At 43.1% G+C, this 16,800-nt stretch overlaps 2 protein-coding genes across 14 annotated transcripts in view; one reads left to right on the top strand and one right to left on the bottom strand.

Annotated features, from left to right (window-relative positions):
• The window catches only part of WDFY4 (WDFY family member 4), a 145,843-nt gene extending 143,150 nt beyond the window's left edge, over positions 1-2,693 (bottom strand). For 3 of the 4 annotated variants that reach the window (XR_011098173.1, XM_068687824.1, XM_068687825.1), the window contains exon 1: positions 2,623-2,693. The gene's annotated coding sequence lies outside the window, so the exon portion shown is untranslated. The remainder of the gene's footprint in view (positions 1-2,622) is intronic. The other variant, XM_068687821.1, reaches the window with a different exon arrangement.
• A 4,059-nt stretch (positions 2,694-6,752) lies between these two features.
• The window catches only part of ARHGAP22 (Rho GTPase activating protein 22), a 147,153-nt gene continuing 137,105 nt past the window's right edge, over positions 6,753-16,800 (top strand). For 3 of the 10 annotated variants that reach the window (XR_011098175.1, XR_011098174.1, XM_068687829.1), the window contains exon 1: positions 13,887-14,076. Coding sequence is in view for 5 of the 10 variants with exons in the window: in XM_068687829.1 (XP_068543930.1) it covers positions 13,974-14,076 (103 nt within the window). In the remaining 5 variants the exon portion in view is untranslated. Of the gene's footprint in view, positions 7,126-12,651; positions 12,788-12,807; positions 12,947-13,102; positions 13,317-13,615; positions 13,758-13,886; positions 14,077-16,800 lie in introns of those variants that run through there. The other 7 variants (XM_068687830.1, XM_068687831.1, XM_068687833.1 and 4 more) reach the window with 7 other exon arrangements.

Genomic DNA, 16,800 nt, shown 5'->3' with positions numbered 1-16,800 from the left:
AACATCACTTCTGAAATTTTTAACTCCTATCATTTTTCACCTAACCTCCAGTTTTTACTCTAGTTTCATTTTGCATCAGATCAGACTAAGTGAGTACGGTTTTTCCTGAGACAGCAGGAAGAGACATATTTCTGAAGATGCCAGCCTCAGTCCCCAGTGTCTAAAATATGCATGCACTGCTCTTTGGCTCCTGCCACTAAAACAAAAAGAAATAATCTATTCTGCAACAATAGCATTTAACATTTAAATAATGCATTTCTGTATTTCCTCTCTGAATAAAGGACCTCATTTCTTTTAGGCCTACAAATATAAGTGACCGCCCATGTTTCTGCTTTTTAATGCAGCTGATTCATGAGGTTCTGCAGCTCCTGACTAAAGAGTGTATTCCTGTCACTGATCTCAAGTGTGCAGGGAAAATCTCGACACGTAGAGGAACAGGTGAGTGAAAAAAAAAAATACAATAACCTCTCCAGACATGTTCCGGGACTGTCAGAGCAATTCCAACAAATTTTCTTAGATTTGAGTGAGAGCAGGCTGATGTCAAGATACAACTGGAGGCCTGGCTGTATAGACAATACAATTAGAATTAGAGACCTGGGCTAGACAGCAGAGCTACCTAGGACTTAGACATACAGATTCCTTTCACTATGAAGTTTGAGGCTCTATGCTTTGCTTACATAATACAAAATCCAAACAATATGATTTACCCCAATAATTTCTGATCTAGCAAGTCAGTTAAGCATGTATTTTGATGTAGGACAAGTGAGTAGTCTCTTACGGTTTCAGTTACGCTAATCCCATACTTCATGCTAAACAATTAGTTTCCTGATTCCAGTATAGCAAAACACTTAAGTTTAGGGAAATTCAGAATAAATTTCATATAGAAATTCCAAGAAAAGACACATCTATTTGAAAGAGGTAATGATGTGGGGAAGAACCTCAGCTGCTATTTACCTGATCTGACAGATGTAATTGCAGTAGCAGGTCTGCTAGACCTGTGATGATATGAGGGTGTCAGTGAAGCAAGGGTTAGAGAGAGAAGTAGCATTTTGCTAGACCAACAGGTATAGCAGCAAAAACCGTCTTTCAGACAGGCTCACAAAAATGGGGGAGAAAAGGAAGCTCTGGAGGTTATCTAGGCCAGCTTTCTGCTTGGAACAGGCCTACTACCAAAACTAGCCTAGCCTAGCCACCTTAAAAGCCTCTGAATACCTGCTTTCTTTGTATCCATCCCAGTATTTCACCATTGTCCTGGTGAAAAAGTTTTCTTAGTCTCCAAACTGAATTCCAAAGCTAAAACCAGGCAGGCATTACTTTTCGTTTTATTATCTGCTACTACCAAGAAGCTTTGAGTTACATGGTCTTTGAAAAAAAATCATTTAACTTGTTGTGGAGTGATACTAGATCCTCCATTAGTCTCTCTGCCAGATTAAGCAAGCTTCAACATTTTCTTCCTTATAGGTAGCGTACCCTGGCTCTCCAACAATCTGAATAGCACTTGCTCAGAAGTTTTTATTGTATTGTATTTTTGTTGTTTATATTATTGTATTGATTTTCTGTATTGCTTTTATATTAATAATCTGTCTTGTCTGACTCCAACATATGAAGGTACATCACAAAACAGAGTTGGAAATCTTTTTCACATAATTCAGAACTGTCTAGACTTTCTTTTGTTATTTATTTTATTGTATAATGACTTACCAGAAGTCAGAAATTTCTGTTAAAGCTTTTCCTTCTCCTTAGTATATTACACCCCCTCAATATGGTCAGAGACCATTATGCTTATAGCAAGACCAGAAAAAGGGCACATCAACATCTTTGGTGTTTGTAAGCAGTAAACAAAAAAGAGGGAAAGAAAATACAAATTCAGGTTTTCTTTATCTACCATGAAGAATAACACAGTTCTCTAACTGTGTTTGCAGGTCACTTAAGCAAAATACCTAATACTCCTATCTGAGGGGCACACTTTCAAATTAAGTCAACTGGTTTTCAGGTATTCTCTACAGTAGCAGAAGAGGTCTTGTAGGGATATAAGCATTCAGCATGTTCATCACCACAGAAAGAGGAAAAATTGAAGCCATCTTTGGCCATCAGCATTATGGCTGCTTGTTTAGTTTCTTCCCATACTCAGGTTTATGACAGCTGTATTACAGCCTTCTCTCAGGCTGTAGCTGCTGCTCTCTGGAGAAGCTCATACAGCCTGAAATGAAAGATGAATGTTCTTGACCTACTTGTGGAATGAGACTAGATAGAAAGGAACACTGACTGCAAAAGATCGTTAAAGATACCCAAAAATTGCCTAGCTTCACTCTGCAAAACATTCAAAGTTATTCTTGTTTATAGTTTCCACTTTATTCCATGTTTCTGATTGTTTTTCTGTAAGATCATAATTCTGCCCTCTCTTAGTAGCCTAGAAGTGTTTGGCACATTCACTGCCTCATCTGAAAAATATTACCTCTGGGAGACCCAAGATGCCATTAGGCTTACTTAAAATAAATAAATAAGTAAATAAAATAACCTAAACCTAAAGAAATTGCTCCATTTATGTTTTAGTTACAGATAATCTCTGAAGTTTTTTCTGAACTGTTGACTTTTTCCCCCCCACCACCACCACAAAAATACCCTTCAAGCTTTCAGTTGTTTCCAGAGCAGATCTAGAGCATCAACACAGCATCCTCCATCATGCATTATCCACTTACCTAGCACTAGAGGTCATTTTTAAAGGTCCACATATTTCTTGCTGTGTCTTCTAAGAGTGCCAATAAAAATGCTGATTACTGACAGCTGAAAGACTGGCAATGCTTTTCACCTGGAAAACCAGATGGCAGCATCCTCAAGAGGTTTTGATCGCTTAGCCTGGAAGCAAAGGTCATATCAAATTGAAGTTTCTTCTGGTCATTAGATACTTCAAACGATACCTATTTACTGCTCAATCTTTTTTAGCAAGAGAATTTCCACAGTCCCTATACACATATTTATTCCAGCTTGTCTTGCAAAGGCAATGCTGCTGCAATTATTGATCTGAAAATGCATACCAAAGTCCTTTCTTCTTTGGATCCTTTTCCATCAACTTCATTTTATACAGTAAGAGAACAAATTCTAACCAAATGAAGTTGCAATCTAAACAAACTGGATCTGGTTTTCAATGGTGCCAAAGTCCAGGGTGATTAGATCTTGGGCTTTAATCCAGACCCATCTTGCTGATGAGTAAAGAGAATGTATCAATCAGCTAGTTACAACAAGTCCTTGGCCTGCATATGGTAGCAGAAGATGAGGAGGAGGAAAGAAGGATATGCCATGCAGTAATTGGTGGGTGACAGCATGCTGCACATGCAGCCTGGGGAAATAGAGATCCATTCAATGCCCCCCACACAGATTCAGCAACTTCACTGGCCCACGCACTCTTCCGTCGCAAGTACCCAACATGTTTCATAGCCTCTAGCCATCAGCCCTGGCGCCAGCAGATGAATCATATCTTCTATGAGTGTCCCCACTGCAATAACTTACTAACATTATCATCCACTGGATTTAGATAATGTTTGCCAATCCCAGGTCTCAAAACACTGCATGGAGGTGGATAGGGCCTGGGGCTCAGTGTCTTTCGTGTGACCAAGGGAAATGAGTCAGCATTAATTCTGTAGGCTTCACCTCCACACTCTACTCAAGTTTTCTAACCCTTAGGCCATACCATTTGCTATCATTATGTGCTTAACAATCAATGGTAAACACTTGTGACATACAGAATGTTTTTTCCACATTCCAAAGAGGTGACAGATAATTAAGGAACGCATTTATTTTTAGATTCACACAAGAAGCAGATAATAACAGTTCTCTAGTCCTTGGTTAGTCAGCCAATTCCTATTTTCTCACCCTGTAGATGGTTACTGCTCTGTGACACACAGAAAGTCTGTATCTAGACCAGTGATTTCCAGTAATAGGTACACACATAAATGTTATCTCAAGCCATCAGGAAGGACCCTCTTGCCTCAGATCAGTCACAGTGGTCTTATTGTCTACAACCACAGAGCTTCACTGATCTTTTTAAGAAGCCTGGGGAACTGGCTCATCTTTGACCTAGCTCTAGAACAGGATAAGCCCCAGACTGCTAGGGACTTTCTGAAGCAACAGATGTATGTTGTTTAGAACTACTAGTACAAAGATTTACACTGAGGTTCAGCATGTGACTTTAGGTATCCTTAAGCTGGGGAGACCACACAGGTGCATTTTCTGGTATCTCTGTTCAAATTCTCTGATCAGGATATTCTTAAACTCTATTCAAAGATACCCACACCAAATAGGAGGGGGGAGCTTATGTCATAAAGCTGTATTTCCATTTTTCTCAGTTTCCATTTAGCAATGAAACAGCTTAATACAGAGAGAATAAGCCACATCAGCTGTTACTTAAGTTTATTTTTTCCCCCTACTGCATGGCCTTCTACAGAGTTGCTTTTTATATAGAAGGGTGTATGTATATTTGTTAAGAAGTCATATTGTCAGGTACGTATGTGGAAGGAACATCTGGCCGTGGTGTGGGGCAGGCACAGGTGAAGAGGTGACCTGGGTTGCAGATGAAGCAGCACTTGAGGCAGAGCCAGGACATCCCCAGCCATACTTCAAGGGCAGGGGTCCTTTGAGGTGTGGTTCAGTGGAGGTGGTGCAGCCTAGGGACACGCATCCCAAGAAACTGCCTGTAGGATGGAAAGAGGCTCTGAAACTTGTGAGCGACTTAAGGTACAAACCATTGAGATCTCTTGCCCCAGCTATCCTGCTCAGTGTAGGTAGGTTGGTATACAGTCTTCAGTGGTTAAACATTCCCATAGGCTCTGGTTCACCCATGACACTTGCTAGGTTACCTTTCTGTTGGACCTATTCTCAGTTTTTCTTTCAGGAAGTACTTTAAATCGTCGGAGCAAAGCACTGCAGCCTTCAGTGCTGAGATGATTTTTTTTCTCTCCTAGCTGGCAATTTTTAATAGTTTTTGTTGTTGTTGTTGTTGTTTTTTCCCCTGACAGTTTATTTTCCCATAAAAGTACATCTGGGAGACTCAGATATGAATTTCTTATGATTGATCTGTGGAAAAAATAGGAATTTTTTGACTTCTAAAAAAATATTTAAATTGTTTGATTTGAAAATTGCTTTAAGAAGGGCTGATAATCTTGATGTCAAAGCAAAACATTTCAAACAGGATCAAATGGAATGCTTCTGTTTACACTAAGTACTTTGTTTTCAATTAACCAAAAAGACTTCAAAGCTAGTATCTAGGGTTGAACATGGCTGTTATTTATTTGAGTGTTTTCATTTCACCCATGAACATGATAATCAATTATTTATATATAATATCCTTCCCCAGAGATGAAATCAAGCTCTCATGATAAGTGACTTAGCAGGAAGAAGTGTCACCAGTTTCCTGTGAGGTTAGAAGTTCAGTTAACTTTATTTCTTGTTATGTGTTACCGTACACACCTTTTGATTTCCTGCTCAAAGTGCAAAATGATGCAATCTAAACAGCATCAAATTGGACAAGAAAAGCTGAAAATATCAAGAGAGAAAGAGGTCTCCTGGACTGTTAGGAAGAATGACTTTTTAATCCAGGCACTGGATAGGAAGTCGGAAGCCTAACTTCCCTCAGCTCTTGCTATTGCTGGTTACCCCTGCTGGTGTCAGGGTATTTGCTAAGCATGTTGGCCAAAGGATCACCAGTTAGCTGCTTCTCACCATGCTGAAGCCCAGCTAATATAGATAATTAGTGGGAAGATAACTGCAGGAGCCTGCATATTCAAAACAGATCCCACTTCCAGCCTCATTTACAGGTGCGTAAATCTGAGGCAGCCATCGTGAGCTCAACAGATTTATGATCACTTCTAAGCAGCTGATTCTATGGGCAGCTAAAGCAGGTAAAGGTCCAAAGCATCTTTGCCATTGTTCCAGCCTTGCACACTAAGTATAATTTCTGTGGAGGGCCAGAGAGCCTCTTCCACTGCTGGAGATACAACTTCATGGCCAGTGTTCAAGATCCAAAATATGATGCATCTTCTTGGCAAAGAAAGAAGCGGTCAATCTCAGGTGCTTGTTGTCAATGCAACTCAGCAATGTAAACCTGCAGGGTGATGCTGCAGAGCATGCACTTTGCCAGGGAGATGTTTACCTACTTTACTGTGTTGCAAAAGGACCTGCTAGGCAAGAGATAGGGATGGTGAGGAAAGGGCTCATGCTATGAGCAGCCCTTGAGCCCTACGAGCAGGGGCAGAATGTGTCAATTGGATTTGATTTTCATCCAACTATTTGTAGTTTATAGATACTAATTGCTAGTACCTAACTATTTTGTCAACTGTCCTTTACTCTCCCCACTGCTGACTTGCTCCTTCCCAGGATGGGGCGAAGGAGAGCTTAGCAAGGAGTGCAAATAGAAATGACTGGTGCTAGGATGGAGTGCTGGCATTCCCCTGTGCTCATCCCGCCAGACAGTCAGTGCAGAGAAGAGCTGTTGTTCTGCGCTGCAGTAACCATTGTCATTTCTCCCATCTCCCTGGTGCTCGCTGGATTCCCTTCCCAGAAGGGCTGCAGCCCCTGGGTGCTCCCTGCATGCCACTGCCCTGTGGCCCAGCACACTTTGTGTTTTCTTCAGTGCACAACCTTAGCAGATGCACAAGCTCCTCGGTGTGTGCTTTGTGTCCTTTTTTCCCCCCAGCTCGAGCTGGGAGAGATTCAGCTCTCTGTCCTTGGCGAGTTGAAGCGTCTGTCGAACGCGACAGGAGGAAGATGCTGAGGGGGGATGCGGGATCCACGCTGCTCCCTGGAAGAGGCATATTAATAACACCGATGCACGGCCAATTAGCAGAAGGAGCCGGGTCCAGCCCTCGTGTCTGCGTGCTAGTGATTTATCGGCAGTAATTACTGAGGCACTCAGCGCTGAGTTCGGACGGGAATTAATTCGAGGCCGGATAAATAATGCATGACGGTTTATTTAGCCCCACGTGAAGCGTCGCCCCCGAGCCAGAGCTGGGAGCTGAGTGAGGTGGCGGAGGGCGGCGGCCGGGCCCGGGGCCGCCCGCTGAGGCGAGGCGAGGCGAGGCTGCCGGCAGGGAAGGAGCATGCTGAGCCCCCGGATCCGGCAGGCCCGGCGAGGTGAGTCCTCGGGGGGCGCCGGGCCACACCGGGAAACTTCCCCGGGAGGGCGAGGGGAGGGAGCGGCGGCGGCAGAGGCTCCGGGCAATAAGCGGTGGGTGGGAGGGAGGGGGCTGGACCCGCGGTGGTCTGCGGTGCCGGGGGGAATTGAAGCGCTGGATTCCGACCTGGGACTCGGTGGAGTCTCTGCACCCCTGTGGGGGTTGCTAATGCTGCGCTTGTCATGCCGAAATTCCTGCTGGCGGCAGGTGTGGCAGGCTCACCTGCGGCACCTCGCAGCAGCGGGCTGCTGGAGCGCGCTGCCCCTCCGGGCCGGGATGCAGGCGCTGGGGAAAGTCACTTGGTGGGAGCTGCTGGCGAGGACAAAGGAAGGAAGGGAGGAAAACCTGCTCTGGGTCTGCAACAGCTGCTTAGAGCAGTCCTGCAGCCCTGCTCGTAAAGCGATCGGCAAGGGCTGGGCACGGCTCGCCTGGAGGAGATGCTGTGGCAGGGGCTGCGTTGGGTGATCTCCTGCTGCTGCTCCAGCTCCTCGCTTGACATGGCATTTGTTGAGCATCATTGCCATTCACAGCCTAATGGCAGTCTCGGGAGAATATCTTCCCGCCCATCAGAAACAGAAACAGATTAATGTCATTTAGGAGCAAAAGCAGACACAGAAGTGTACGTAAAGATTAGGTTTTTCCTCTGCCATGCCAGCGTTATAAAATAAAAAAGCGTCACTGATTCTAACTGCTGTGATTCTGAGACAGATAATACCAGCTAAATGTCGCTTCGGGTCATACATATCTATCTAAAAGCAGTGTTTTGCTCTGAACAGTCCTTAAAATACCAACAGTCTATTAAGTAGCAGTATCTTAGGGAAAAAAAAAAAAAAAAAAAAAAAAAAAAAAGAAAGAAGCTTTCTGCTATTTGGGTTGTATATATGCAATCTCATCCATGCTAATTCATAGGTACTTATAATTTACTTGCACAATTTTGTAGAAGTTCAGCACATCTTTTGTAGATGCTGCCTCTTTGCCATTCCCCTTCTAAGGGGTGCCTGATCTTATTTAAGTGTTTTAATACATTTATTATCCAGCATTCCTGTGGGTTATTGTAGCCCTGATGAGACACAAGCTAATTGATGTGACTAGAGTGGTACAGGAAATCTGTGGCAGAGGAAGGAAACAGGCTTTCACAACTATATGCTGTACTACCACTTTTTTCATCTAGAAGATAAATATATATTGAAGTGTAGTTATGAGGCATATCCTAGATCCCTGTGGGTTACTGATGCTCAGAAGACAAACTGTAGTGTACTTCTGTGACTCAATTTCAATTTATAGCAATATATGTCATTCTCTCAGGGTTTGATCTGAGTTTGGTTTATTAACTGTGCAGTAGTAGGTTTATTTCTGAGTGAATTTAGAGCTCACGGAAAGAGCTGTCTTGATGCCTTTTGAAACGTAAGGAATTTTCCTACTTTTGTAATGCCTTGGCAAAATATTAGGCAGGGCCTAATACTGCAAGCCTCTTCTGTAGCTGTCATTCATAGGAGCTGCAAACAGGCAGTGCTGAAGATGGCTGAATGTTTCTTTGAAGGTAAGCATCCCACCTTGCAAGACTGAAGTGAATATAAAATGGTTGTTCATGCTCCCTGACCTCTCTGCTGGGGTTGTTAATGAAGGTTCAGATAGTAAAAGGTGAGCAAGCAACGTATTGAGAAGGGCTGCACAAATCTTTAGCTGATGGTGAGTATCAACAAGGTCTGGAAATCCACAAGCTGCTGCATGAGCTTTGTTGACTTCAGGGCAGGCTGTTAGCTCTGCTACTGAGGACTTAGTTGTTGGCAGCGTGACTTCTCTGAGCAGATGAGAAGGGATCAAAAAGAATGCTCTGGCTACAGACTCTGGGTTCACTGGAGTGTGATGGGAGGCAGTAATAAAGTGGAACCCAGAGATGTTCTTGTATTTACTGTAGATTTATTGTGGTTGAATTACTCAAGCTACCTTGTCTGTATGTGCTGCTCTTTGCTTCAGGCTCCCTGCATCTGTTCACATAGGTCCTGGGTTTAAAGACATTAAGGCTTTCCAGAGTGTTGAGTCTGACATCTGGGGTGTAGCTCTCAATATCCATGATAGGTAAGGTAGAGAACAAAGATAACTGGCCTTACCAGAGGTAACTGTCAGTGTAATGTAGTCCTTGCCATTTCATCAGCAAGCTCGCATCTGTAACTCAGACACATTCATTTAAGAGGTACATTGTTTTCATAATGCCTAGTAAGGTGTAAAATCTCACAGACTGGAAATCTTAATGTGCCTAAATGGGCCTTCTGGAAAATCATTCATCCTGGTTAGGCTTGAATGGATTTTACATTATTTTTTCATCTACAGTGTTTTATGTACAGAAGTTGGCGGACTCCAGAATTCTGAAATAAGTGACTGCAATGGAAAACATCTCCTATTCTCACATTCTTTCCTGTCACTTACTGTGATGGGGCATAAAAATGCTGTCTTCCAAAGTGGAGGCAAGAGAACTTTAAGTATGGAGAGCAGGGAAAGCAGTTTTCAGACTCCATCCTTCAGTCTCAAGGAATGCATTTTTGTTTCATTGCTCTTAAGGTATGAAAAAATGAAGCAAAACATTTGCTGTTTTTCTCAGAAATTCTAAGACTGTATCTGACCAGTTGCTTTTAAATGTGCTTGGCAATAGAAGCTGGACTGGCTACAAATTTGCACATTTGTTTTTTAATAAGTGTTATGAAGGTATTGCTCTCTATCGCAAAAGAACTGCTGACATGATAGATTCTTTACCATATTCCTGTCTTCAGCACAGTCTGTCTCAGTTATATAGGCATGAAGAACTACATGTAACCTTCTCTTCTTACTAGGACTTTGTACTAGTGGGTGTCTGACATTACGGAATTGTCTGCACTTCTCTGATTTATTATTTCTGTTTGGCTGCACATTCACGCATATGTTACAGTATGTTGAAAATTTTATTCACAGTCATAAGAATTACTTTTTTTTTTTTTTTTTACTGTTTAATTAAAAGTTAGAGACTGGAAAAGATGATGGGAAACATTTTAGCTAGCTAGCCTGCTGCAGGCAGGCTGTTTTTTCCTCAGGTATCCTTCAACATGCCTGTCGTAAAATTGCATTATTCCCCTCTTATTATTCCCCTCTTTCTTGTTTTTTTTTTTTTTTTTTTTTTTTTCTTTTCTGAAACTCATCATAATTCGATTTTAATGAAAAGTGGGCTTTAGCATACTTAAAACATTTCTAAGAATGATGTATAGTAATCTTGGCAGGAGGAACTTTAGAGGGTAAAGTATTATTATACCCCTCTGGGAGTGTGCACATGTACAATGTAAGCTTCATGTGCTTGCAGTGAGGACAGCTATGCTTTAATATTCAGTGCTTTTGCAATGGTGTCATTGTATTTTTAATGAAAGTGCTGTTTCTTTGATTTCTGGAGCACAGATACACTATACTTAAACTGATTTCTTACGGCACTAAGGATACACGATTGTTCAGTCTCCATCCTAACAATTTGTGATCTGGTTGGCTAAATCCAGACAGACTTGAAAGGAGAAAAGACACGTCAAAATATAGTTGACTCCTATAAGCTCAAATAAAATTGGAGGCAGGATAGAGGAAAGATAACCATTATCTGTGTACCCAGAGAAAACTCTCATAAAATACTCAACAGAAATATATGTTCTGAAAGAAAATGCCCAAATGACCATGCAAAAAACACATTGATGATCTTGTAAATGCACACACATGTTCAAGTTAGCCAGAAAGTTAAGGGATATAGGAATGTATTGTGTTGTTGGGGTTGATCCTGTATAGGACCAAAATAGTACTGGTGCAAAACAGAGCCCCTTAAAATTCATATGTGGTAAGGATATTAGTTACATGCCATTAACTGTCTAACAAATGCACTCCTAAGGATCTGCACCATTTACTAATGTAGACATCTCCAAAATTGTCAGTCACAACACACCTATTCAGAACTGATAATTTTATTTCAATCCATTACTTGAGGCCAACACTTCACTACCATTTCATAGAACTTCACAATTCATAATGGATTTGCCTTTGCATATGCTACGTTTCACAGTTAACATTTACATTCTGTGGATTAGGGAAAACTCCAAGGCAAAGCTAGGACTTGAAACAAGTTTCCTGATGTTTAGTGTAGTGTGAAAGAATACTGAATTATCCTTCCTCCTTGTTCAACAGCTTTTAACTGGTCATTCTGTGTCATCAGAACACATCTGACTGTAAGAACTCACCAGCTAAGGGCTTAGATATCTGAATGCAACCCTGCAACCTTAGTTCTTGAGCAGGTGGAGGACAATAGGATGAATGTACTGGTATGAAATTGTGGGGTTTGCTAGTAGTAACTTATTTCTGTACCAGAAATATGGAGTGATTGGGGTCATCCCTTTAAAGATTTCCTGTCTAAATGAAATTGCTATTAATCACTTCTTCAAGAAGCCTTAACGACAGGAGAAAGCTATCAACCAGTCATGGCTTTCAGAAGGTCTCATCTAGCCTGAGTTTGCCAGGCTTAGGAATGAACTTTGATGTGCAACATCTCTGGAAAATGAATAGGGCATTTTTATACCAGTGAAGGTGACCTCTGACTCTGTTAGAAGATGCTGCTTATTCAGAGTCATATTTGGCTAAGCCAGTTAATTTTTCAGTACCATTGACACTGTTCAGGTCCCAGGGGCTGGGCCGCATCTAAGAATCAACCACACAGGCCCAGTAGCAGGTGCCTATAGCAAGACTGTCTGCAACAGGAAAAGCTGAGATGAGGCCTAACAAGGGAACAAAAAATAGCGATTAAATGAGATTTCAACACAAAGGAGAAGAAAAAGTGTGAAAATTAGTTTATGGGGGAAAAAAAGGGGGATATGGAAGAGAGAAGACATTAGGAACTGTGAAGTAAATAGAGTTCATAATGTCCCAGAGGCAGCCAAACAGTCTCAAGTGCAATCTGGCTTCTCTGGTTACTGAGGGATCAACCCTCTGGCTTTTTTCTGAGTCCTCTACAGAAGGCATTCCTCCTGCCCTATGCACAGCAGTTAATTGTCACATTGCTATTTTCCTCAGGCATACAGGGCAAACTGGGGGCATCTTCAAAATCATGCTGTATGAAAAGCTTGTTTCTCTGGCTAGTGTGAGGCAGAAAAGGGGAACTCTCACAGACACCTGGTCCCCTTCACAAACCACAGCTTTGCACCTGCAGCCTCTTAGCTCTGTGGAGAGGAACTCTGAGGGCTCTGCAGCCCCGATGCTGCAGCTCTGGTTTGAGGGGCTGATGTTGCACACAGCTATTCCAAAGCATGTGGGTGGCCTGCACCTTGGCACCTCCATCTTACCAGGCAAACAATAACACCCAGCCTTGTACTCTTGCAACCAAAGTCAATAGCCCTGGAGCTGTGAACTCCTCCAGAAATTTCGAGCCCCTGAGAGCCCACCAACACAGGTGGGAGCACACCAGCCCCCATGGTGTGGAGCAATCAGAGTCACTAGCTGCAGCTGGCATGGCAGGGACAACATTACACTGGGGGAGCCCAGCTGCAAGGAGGAGGCTCACTATATCCCTTCTTTGAAAGAGGGTTTCTTTGAGACAGAAGAGGCAATTTTAGGAGCCGTGTTCTAGAAAGGTATGTGGGTAAAAGGCTAGAGTGAAATGCTAGTAAAACCAATTTGGTTTATGGCTTGTGGTTTGTGAACTTGTGTGAGGAGCTTCTGAGGCACTGTGGGGCAAGCCCTGTTTGTGGTGTGAGTTTCATCCTCATCTCCTTGCTTTGGAGAAATGTGAGGTAAAGCTGCTGAGTTGAGCTTAAAATCCTAGAAAATGCTGTGGGCTGTTGAGGGAGGTATTGGGGTTGGAGCCTGGTGTGCTGCTGGGCTAGTTTCTTATAGGTGCCCTGAAGGCAGGAGGAAAGAATAGCCCCAAACCGGATGGGGAAGCTTGGGGTGGATAAATAAGAGTGTGGGTGTCTCTGCGTGCTGTGTCTGGCACTAGGGAGGTGAAAGAGGTAGGGGATTATTCCTGTCCTGTTGGTAGTGGTCAGTCTCCTGTGGTCTGAGAAACTGATAACTGGGGCACAACTCCAGAGAGGGAGGTTCAACTCCTGCTGCTACTCGGTGGTATGATCCATGGCAGAAGGACCTGGGCTGTTCAGAGGGGTGAGCCTCGCTATCCCTGTGGAGATGCCTCTTTCTTTCCACATGGGCTTCGTGGTGTATGCTGAGCTAGGTGAAGCTTTTGGCAATAGCAGTGTTCTGGCCTGGCTTGAAGGCTCAGGCAGGAGATCACCTTCTGTAGAGCAAGCCCTGAAACTTTGCAGGCAAGCGGCCGTTACTGGGCGCACGCCATTTGAATTTGAAATAACGAGCTACGGCCTCGCCTCCTGGGCAACGGTTGAGGCCTTAGGAAGGAGCAGTAACACTGCTTGAAGGGCGGCTGGGCTGCCAGGGAGATAAACGGCGTGTGGGGGGAAATTAAATATTTAAAAATGAAAAAGCCATAGGCTTTCTAATTTAGCCGTAAAACACCTGCTGAGCAAGCACAGGCTGGCGAAGAGCACAGTGGTAGCACTACAGATGCTGGCACCTCACTCCTGGGAGGTCAGTCACCTGCTCCTTCTGGAGCCTGTATAAATGCATTCCTTTTCATTGCAAGGCTACTACCAGAATTACGTTATTTTTCCTTGTTGGTTTCCTTTTACATTGCTGGTAGTTAATAGGCAAGCACAGCAGTACAAACAGCTTGATGTGTTTTCTCCAGCTCCCTGCATAATAGGCAGAGGTAGTTTGAGGCAATGATGAAGGCCCTCCCACACCATGATGGCGGGGGGGAACCCCTTGATGAGGGTGCAGCGTGAGCCATCTGGTGAGCTGGAAGAGGAAAGGAAAGGATCCATGCCCAGGCCTGCATGTGTTCAAGGTATTTGAAACTAGCATGGGGGAGGGAGGCTGCTGCTGACAGTCCTTCTAGCGTGTTTGCCTTCAACAGAGCTTCTCTGTGTGTGTCTCATGCCCAAAAAAGAGTAAATTTGTCTTTATGAATAGCTTAATAGGGGAGATACTAGGTGTTCTCTGGCGTTTAAAAAAGTTGCTTGGAGTATCTTTCCTCTTAATGCATGTAATTAAAAGCACATTATGCTTTTAAGTTCATGTTATTTGTGAACTCCTTGAAGTTAACAAACAAAAACTACACCCAAAACTATGGTGTGTGGTGTTAAATTGGACTCGATGATCCTTCTGAGTCCCTTCCAACTTGGGATATTCTATGAAGTGATGAGGAAGCTGTATACACTTGTTCTAAGGTGAGGTGGTTACACTGCAGGGGAAAGGATTGGATCAGTCATGAGCTCTGGGAGGACTGTAGGCAGGGAGTTTCACAGTCTAATGCTTAACCTTGTGCAGACCTCCAAGTTAGGAGAACCCCTCCATATGGTATTAACTCATGACATCTTGTTACAAACAGCCAAATAATTTGTGTACTTGTGTTCAGATTATGAGACATGTAGGAGTAAGAATTCCTGGATTTCTTCTAGCTCTGTCTCCCAAATAAATAACCCTGTCACTGAGGGACCTGTTTTACAGAGAAGGGGACAGGTGCTGTTTGCACATGGAAAACAGACATAACAAATGTTAAAATCAACATTGAGCTGTTGGTGTAATACCCTAAGAGTAGTGTAGGAATGAATACCTGTGGTGATCTTTGTATAAGAGAAATGAGGTATTGCTGAATATGGGGAGGTTTTATTCCTGAAAGCAGCTGGCTGACATTATCACTTCAGTGTTATTGACAAAAGGCCTTGACGAAGTTTTCTCTACTCCTGGTTACCATTTTCATTTCACAATAATTTGGGGAAGTGGTATTCTATGGAGTGTGGCAGACTAATGTCTCCGGTTAGTATAAGATACCAGTGATGCTGGCATCCGCTGCAGTATCTGAAGAATATGGACCAAGTACTTGGCATGTCACGGGTATTAATATTTGTTATAAGTGCATTAGTGAATGCAGAGTATATGACTAACTTGAATTATTATGATGCAGCAGACCTATGTGCTGTATCTGTAGTGCTGAAGAGCTGCAGCTTTGACCAGGATCCCACAGTGTTTGGTGCTGTACAAGTTTAGTACAGTCCCTGCTCCAACATGAATGTGATTGTGGCCAGCATTTTTTGTTTGTCCCTCGGTCCACCATGTCTAGGAACACTATTTAAAATGAAGTCTTAAATCCATACCCACTGGGAAGATTACAAGAGGTCTTTACTGATTGTGGAGGGGGCACAAGCTATTTATTCAGTCGTCTTTCTGTGACCTGATTTGACTCGCTAAAATAGCACGGGAAAAGAAATCTGAGATGACTTCCTGGCATTCCAGAGAGTAACTATTCTTATAAAAAGGTCTGAGCTTGTCAGTGAAGTGTGGGAACATAAGGCTGGGTGGATCAGAAGGAAAGAGTGGTGTGGGTGTAGGGAGAAGGGAGTAAGACTTCCCTCTTCTGGCAGTGGTGAGCTGTAGCTCAGCGTGGTTGCCCAAGGAATTGCAGAGCTTTGCCAGCAGCAGGGTGTGAGTTGAGCAGTGCTTGTCAGGTAGGCAGTTCTAACTAACCAGATGGAGATGATGGACAGCTTTCAAGAGATGCTGCCAAGGTTCAGTGGGAGCGGAGAGTGGTGCTTGGCTTTGCTATGGTTCTGTAGCCCATCGTGTGTGCTTTGGTGGTGAAGGCATGCTTTAAGCTGACTCAGCAAATGGATGTGAACTAAGTGGCAAATGGATACAAACGAAGTGCTGCTTTGTCCTCTGAACAGTCTGCTGCAGTGGTTCCAGTTGGGAACTGTCAGTGCATGGTGCAGACCTGAAAATGCAGACCTTTGCAGTAAACAGGTTTCTGTACTTGGGCTGTCCAATGGTGTGGTCTGTAACAGATTTTTACAACAACAAAGGACATAATATGTTGAATTTAGGATTCTGAGCTACTGCTTATGGCATTTACCTATCTTTGTGTCTTCTTGCTAATCATATCTTTCTCTTCTCTGTGACTACTGTTCAATTAATGGCAGGAGCTTGTAGCTCTCTAGCCTTGTCTGAAGAACAGAGTATTACCTAGCCTTCTCCAAGCCGAGGAACATACACACAAGGCAATGCTGAATGGCTTGCTTAAAATATGATGTGCAGCAAGCTATGCAAAACTACTTCATCCTATTACTAATTGGGATAGGAGGCCAGTGTTAGTGAAAAAAAGGTTGTAAGAGTGATGAAAGGCAAAATTGAATGGTTGGGCTGTGATGTATTCTGTGCATTTTCTTACAGAGAAGCTAACACATGCTGCTGCTGCATGATCAGTAGCAAACTAGCTGGTACTGAAAATAAAACAACCATTACAGACCCCACGTTGTATCCTGTGTTGAGGGTTAAAAGGGCAGTAGTTAGGGTGCTAAGTGAATGTTGTCTTTACTCCTTGTCCTTTCACAGGCTTTTCTTTGCAGGGGCTTCGCTTACCTATTTGATACACATTTTCATTTGCCTTGTACAGACAGGGCAGTGCTGTTACTTCAGATACACTGTAAGCAGTAGAACTAAGATGAGAATGGATGGGTGCAACAGCTAAGGCTTAAAGTAAGCCTTCAGTGAAGAGCCATTATATTAATAGTCT

This window comes from Anas acuta, chromosome 7 (genome assembly GCF_963932015.1).
Source record: "Anas acuta chromosome 7, bAnaAcu1.1, whole genome shotgun sequence".
Taxonomy (NCBI): domain Eukaryota; kingdom Metazoa; phylum Chordata; class Aves; order Anseriformes; family Anatidae; genus Anas; species Anas acuta.
Note: the sequence above shows the minus strand (reverse complement) of the source record. Positions and strands in the feature narration are given on the sequence as shown.